Source organism: Lactuca sativa, chromosome 6 (genome assembly GCF_002870075.4).
Source record: "Lactuca sativa cultivar Salinas chromosome 6, Lsat_Salinas_v11, whole genome shotgun sequence".
NCBI classification, from domain to species: domain Eukaryota; kingdom Viridiplantae; phylum Streptophyta; class Magnoliopsida; order Asterales; family Asteraceae; genus Lactuca; species Lactuca sativa.
In genome coordinates, this window is record NC_056628.2 from 14,367,152 (window position 1) to 14,374,296 (window position 7,145).

The following is a 7,145-nucleotide window of genomic DNA, read 5'->3' on the forward strand; positions in this document are numbered from 1 at the left end:
CCCTAAATAACAATTATACTTTGTCCAAGATAGTCGTAAGGTCAAATAGATATCATGTCCCTTAAAGAGAGACATATTAGTTTTTCACCAGGGGCCAAGCCCATGTATAAACCACATGGTGAGAGACGTAGGTGCCAACCATGCCTATGTGTGTCAATTTTGTATCTATAAATTTATATGCATAGAGTTCGGGGGTCTATGTCTACTTTCTCATATTTGTACACTATATATACATAAATATCAATCATATACTCAGAAAATGTCCATTTTATAAAATGTTGATGCAAAAAATAATGTTATGGGATGAGGATGGTGCAATGAACTAAAATATAATTAAGGGGATAAAAATAAAAAAAACAACCTTGTATTGGGGATGCTCTCCACGTGTGAAAAAATGGCACCATCACTTATCTTTCAATAGAAATAACCCAAACAATGATACCCTTGTTAACAGAGGAGACTAAACAATGTGCATAAGAGTGAAATTTACAAAATGTTTATAGTTTCAAAATTAAATCAATCTGGTAAATAGCTCAAACGATGAGGGAGAATTTGGGAAATCTCTTCTCCAATTATCAATATTGTTAAGAACATCACTACACTTCTTGACTTGATCTTGTTTCTTTTCTATTCATCAAGCAACAATCTTTCAACAAAATACCCATTTTAACCTCAGAACTAAATAAGCAACCCAAAAAATTACCCTTTTTTCTATAACAAACAAAGGTAGAAAAATCAAGAAAACAACCATCAGAAGCAAGAAAAGATTGCATTTTTATAATGAAGATGCATCAAACAAAACTTGATTGAGCACATCATCATCACCATTTGCCACCTCAAAGAACTCTGAATCTTTATCATCATCATCATCAACATCATCATCATCATTAGAAAAACCCCTTTTCTCAATCTTTGAATTAGCAGCAATAAAAATCAACTTCTGAGCTTTTTCAATGGAGTTTCTTGATTGAGTCTTCTTTGAAAATGACCAATTCCATTTGAACCCACATGAGGTGGCATGTAAAAAGATCAACCTCACTGCAACTTTTCTTAAAGATTTGAATCCAGTTAAATAAGTTTCCCAAACTAACCTGCTACTTTGTGGATTAGCTATTCTCATTTTACCCGTAATTGGGTCTCTTTGTTTCAACTGCACTGCTTGTGCATATACAGGATCAAGCCCTTCTGTTCTCCATTTCATAAGCTCCATTAAAGCAATATGAGCTTCTTCTCTTGAAACAAGTCTTGTTATAAGCTTATCAACATCCTTTTCTTGTTCAGAAGTTAAGTATTTAAAAGGAGGCAAGTATTTCCCACTTGTGTCTCTTATCAGATAAAACGGATCAAGTATGAATGCAGCTGCCCAAGCAGGGTGATAGTTTCTCTTAAACCTTTTATCGAACACCTTGTCTACATGCGCTTCATTGATCTGAAACTCCACACACCAGTTCTTGATTTTCGATCTAAGCTCTTCCCAGAGTGGCAAACACTGCCCAATTCGTGGCTTTTCTTTCTCGATTTCTTCAGCCATTGCTTTGATTAATTTCACTAATGAATGAACTGCCTCTAATTCTTTCCAAAATTGAGAATCCCTCATCATTTCTTCGACCTCCCTACCAACTTGATCCTCCATTGAAACTATCTTATACCCTTCATCAAGCAAAACCAATTGTAATGCTCTTGCTGAGATTAATATATCTTCAATCATATTAAACACAGGCTCGAATGCAAACGCATATCTTACGTCACTTCCACAAATGGGTACTCGCAACAACCATGCACGACTGTATTCTTGTAACTGATACTTGAGGAAAGAGTTCTTGACTTTAGAATTGGTGTTCATGAAGTTTGCTATTTTGAAACAATTATCGGTGACAATATTGAACAATGGGAGTTCTTTGCTAAGATCTTTAATCAAACCATAAACTCCTTGAAATTGGCAACAGAGATTGATCATCCAATGATGTTGGTTTTCGAGATTTCTTAAAGCTGTAGACTTGAATTTATCAGAAACAATCCCTACACATTGTTGCGAATTGTTGCCACAAATTTCACCAATTGTTTCCATTAAAACATCTTCAGCATACTTTGGGAAAACGTAACCACTTGTGAAAACAGCTCGTCTAAAAACACCAGTCCCATTTGGCAAATTAACAGATAAATTCACCAAATTTGCGAATTCACCTGGATGATGATTATTACTATTTGATTTCCACCCATCTGATGAGATTTGGAAGAACATGGCTTCCCGAATTCGAGCTTCGGATTCTCGTTTTGCCTCTTTGTACTTGGAATCGAGTCGTTCTCCGGCGAAGTCACTCCGGGTCACCGCTGGTAATCCGATTTGGTTCAAGAAACTATTGAATTTTGGGTGCTCCAAACTTGAAAATGGAACTGACCCACAATTTTCATACACCCAATCTGCTAATAATTCGAGTGATGAATCGATTTGGGACTTTGTTAAAGTTTGATATGGTAATGATTTCGGGCTCTTGAGCCTTTTCACACTATCTTCAAACATCGCCAGAGCATCCAGATCCTCCTTCCCGCCTGATAACATCACATGCTGCTGCTGAGAATACAATCCACCGCCGCTTGCATTCCCCACAGTCGCCGTCGGCAATGCTGGTACGGAACCATTCCGGTTCTGATAGGATACGTCGCCAGGAAATCGAGCCGGTTCAATCATCGCAACAGGAGCAGCCGAGTAAGTTGGAGAAGGGGTGGCGGAGCTGGTGTTAGCACCATTGCTACCGTCATCGTGGCCACTACGCTTGCCGGAAGAGTTACGTTTGCGGTGGTTTTGCTGTAGATGAGGCGAAGACGACGAAGTTGGGGAAGACAAACTGACGATTCCGATAGGTGAGATGGATGAAATCGGTCTTGGATTAGTATCAGGGTTATAATTCCGACAAGTTCCTCTCTTGAGATGCTCCGACGCCGTTCTTGATGGATTTGAGGCGGAGAACACGGCGGCGCATAAGGAGCACCGGAGCTTGACGGCTTTCGGTAAACCCGAATCAGGATTATGAACCAATACAGGCTCCAGATGAGCCCAATACCAAGCTCCTTTACCCTTAATTGCTTTTGTCCGTACCATCATTAATCCTTCATACCTTTTATGAACCTTCTTGACCGTCATCTCATCGGTTAACTCCGGTGGTGGTTGGGTGGTGGCTATGGTAGTCTCCGCCGCCATCATCACAGCAAAACCTTCAAATATCTTCTAAAAGATGACTTATTTTATGTGGGTCTTTGTAGAAACTGAATCTTGTAAGGAGGGATATGCTTGAAAGATCGAACCTTTTGTTCCCCATACCATTTTTCTCATGAAGGGCAAGAACTGGAGGTGGTCGTTGGTGGCGGAGGTGTAGCTCCGACGGTCTACAGGTGGGTCGTTTTCAGCTGAAATGGATGTTAAAATTTGGGGGAGTGAGAGGTGGTATGTGGGCGAATGAGGAGATGTCAAATAGGGGGTGTTAGGACACATTTTTAATAAAGAATGGGTACTGTTGCCTGTGGGGTATCTCTAAACTTAAATACTCCATAATTTTCCATTACATTATATTATATTTATTTATTATTTATTTATTTGTTTTAGAATTATTCATAAAAAGTATGTTTCTTTTGGTTCATAGTTTAAATGTGTTTTGTATTATAATCAAGTATACCATATAATTATTGATCAAACGACTATTAAAAAGTCTTTATGATAGAATTAACGTTTCAACTATCATTATATAACTGCTGATAAACAGTAGAGGAGTAAGAATTATAGGTTAATTATCAATATTAGTATTTTTTTTTAACAATCCATAACTATTACATGCTAATAGCACCTTTATTTTATTAAAAAACGTTTCTTCTATTTTGTTTGATTATTGGATGAAATATTTTTAGTAGTGTATATGATATAGGTTAACTATTTTATTTATTTTAATGAACGAAATAGCATTTATACATGTATTTAAAAAAAATTAAAAAGAAAAATATACCATATCTCTTTTTGAGAAGGTCATTTCTGTGATACTTTATGTCTCTAACTTTATTTTTATAGAAAAAAAATCTTATTTTAAGAATAATTATTTCAATAAGTTTGTTTAAATTCAGTGTATATATACTCTTAGATCGGACAAAATCAGAGACAAATCTACAATGACATAGAGGGTGTTCATGGATACCCCTAAATTTAGAGTTTTATTTATAAGTTATATCATAAGCTCTAAAGGACATTGTTGGTAAAAGAAAGAGGACACCCTTTGGTATGGTAACAAAAATGAAAAATAAAACAATATTTTGATATTTCAGATTTGTCAACCATAATCTGTTATTAACCTTTAATACTAATAAAAAACAATTCAAGAGCAAAATTTTAGGAGCTGGTTAAGTAAACAATATATTTTTCGAAAATATAACAAGAATGAATATTTCAAACTAAGTCATCTTTAAATTGTAAAGGTAGAAATACTAGAAAACTTGTAAAGTGGAAAAACGAAAAACCTAAAAAAAAATTTTTTCAGTGCCTTCGTCTTCCAAGCACTTCGTCTTCCAAATTGGAAATGCTTCCTTCTGCCGCCGTTGATTCTTTGGTGTCGCAGACGATCACAACTTCGGGCGTCTCGGACCTCTGACGATTGCAAGTTGTCTTCAACAGTTCTTTGGGTGAATATTTTGGAGCACTGGTCATTTCCCAACTCCTCATCGCCACTCACATCAGATATCATCTCTGCAATCATCTGAATGGATTGTACCACCGTTCGCCGTCTTTGTCATTGCAACCGGCAACCTACGCTGCTTCCTCCTCATTCAGTTTATATTTGGGTAAGTCTTTCTCCCTTTAGAGTTAAGGTTAAATTGCATTTGCATAGTGGTGGTCGTATAGTTTATGGTGTAAAGCAATTAGATGAAAAGTCATAGGGTACCTAAAACCTAGAAAAGTTATAGTCTAAACCTTTAAAAAGAAAACTAGCCTTACTTTTGTATCATTATGCCAGAAATAATGTCTTGTTATTTGTTTAAACACTTATAACTATCAATTAATTTACTTTCCAATTTCATTTGTTATACTAGTATATATTATTTGTTCTGACGCTTTATTTATATTATAGATATATAGCTCTATAAATATAGTATTGGATTTATTTGTTTTTTTATGATTTATTTTGATTATAAATTAGTTTAGGTATAATGCTAACACTTTATTTAAAAAAAAAAAAGGCAAAATAGACACTTTATCTCGTGATTATGATAATTAACATTGAAACGGTAATTAACAACACACATTATCGAAACATACGATATTTGATTTATATATGATTGTCTAGTGTCGTATATTGATAAAGATGTGTTAGTTACCGATTTTTTTTTTAAATTTGACAACATGTTGTGAACAATTGTAAAAAAATTATTAGTATTTTAAATTATTTTGACCTTTGTTTGATAAAGTTAATAAATAATTGGCTAAGATGATATTAACGACAAACCGACCCGATAACCAAAAAATTATGATATGTTTATTTTATGATATCATTTAAACGGGACACACGTGAATGTGAATCCTAGATTCGCCACCGGACAGAGAAGAAGGTGTACCTTTCATGACACCGAAAAAACCACATCCAGGTATTTGGTTTGCCGGATAGACCAGGAGCAAAGTGTGTGCTGCATCACTTAACACTAGTTACTCTTTCACAAACTTCAGGGGATATTGTAATTTAGTCTTCTTTTTTTTGTGCAAGAATATAATAGTTTATTGTAAAACATGGAATAGTGAAATCGTTTCATTATGGAATCCTTTTAAAATATCCTCTTTGATGAAGATCGTTATGTTTATTGTATTAATATATGATATTTATTGCAATTACATCTTTTATCCAGGTAAATCTTAAGGATTTTTTATGGCTTACGATGACGGCACTGAGTGTATTTTGAAAAAAAATCCAAGTTTGTGACAATTAAAGGAAGCATGGATATATAAATTTGGGTGGAGTTGCAGCCATCGGAGATCTGTATGATCATTACATAGATACATTGAATTTATATTTAAAGGACTTTTTGATAATATATCATATGATTTTTTCGATTAAAGGGAGCATTCATAAACCTTGGTCAAACTATTTTTATAAACATAACTTGAGATTTCGAAATCTTATATATAACTACTTTTGGTAAATGATGTTATACTCGATAATTACCAACTAAAATGTCTTAAGAATTTTAAACTCTCTAAAGTGCTAAAAATAGTGATTCTTTGGAATTTTTGGTGGCTTCATTCTACTTCCCAGGAGGAGAAGTTCGTAAATGTATTAAAACAACTAGTTGTGAGACCCGTATGTTAAAACAAAAATAAATAAATATGAAGGTTTAAACAAAAATTTATTTAAATTTGAAATTTAAAATTTGAATTTAAAAGGAAACATATTAAATACTATATGAATTGTAATATTGTAATTTATTGGTTATTTTCAATTAAAGCAATTATTAATTAAGGTGTAAATATGATGTGTTAATTAAGAAAGATAAAAAAAATGAGAAAATGACAAATGGAAAAAACATTTATTCAAAAATACCATAAAATGACAAGTATCAAAACTCATAAGAGATTGACATGTGGCAAAAAAAACCTTCATTTATTAAGGAGGATGAGCATACATAATTTACAAGGAAAAAAATTGTTTTCCTTTTCTCTTTTATACGGCTTACCATTGTTTATAAGAAGAAAAATGACTGGTTTATCCTTGTGTGAAACGAATATGACATGTGCTATCAGAATCTTTTAAGTGATGTCTAATACGGAAATTGAAAAAGTGATGAAGTTACATTTTAGAATGAATTTTTTTGAGATATAAGGTTAGTTTTTTCTAAAACAAAATGACTCTAAAAGGATAATACACGGACTATGCTCCATTATAAAATCATTTATTTGTGTTTTCTTGCTATCATCATCAATTGTTTGTGATATTACCAGTTTTATCATATTGTAATCATGTGCTTCCTCTTTGCCATTTTTGGTTTATTACTTGGTGTTTGATTTCCTATTAATCGTATTATGAGGAGTTAAGATCTTAGTAGTTTGGTGATGTAGACCTTCTATTTGTCTGAAGTATGATGAAGTATTATTGGTTTCATTTTGATTTATGAAGTGC

At 33.6% G+C, this 7,145-nt stretch overlaps 1 protein-coding gene across 1 annotated transcript; it reads right to left on the minus strand.

The window, feature by feature from the left end:
- Positions 1-551: 551 nt before the first annotated feature.
- LOC111918758 (uncharacterized) lies at positions 552-3,476 on the minus strand. Its single transcript, XM_023914377.3, has one exon. It carries the CDS (start codon positions 3,200-3,202, stop codon positions 776-778), a length of 2,427 nt encoding a protein of 808 aa, XP_023770145.1. The 5' UTR covers positions 3,203-3,476; the 3' UTR covers positions 552-775.
- Positions 3,477-7,145: the final 3,669 nt, after the last annotated feature.

What these genes read in the sequence shown, in the direction of transcription:
- LOC111918758 (XM_023914377.3), bottom strand. Translation starts at nt 3,202, where the DNA reads ATGATGGCGGCGGAGACTACCATAGCCACCACCCAACCACCACCGGAG.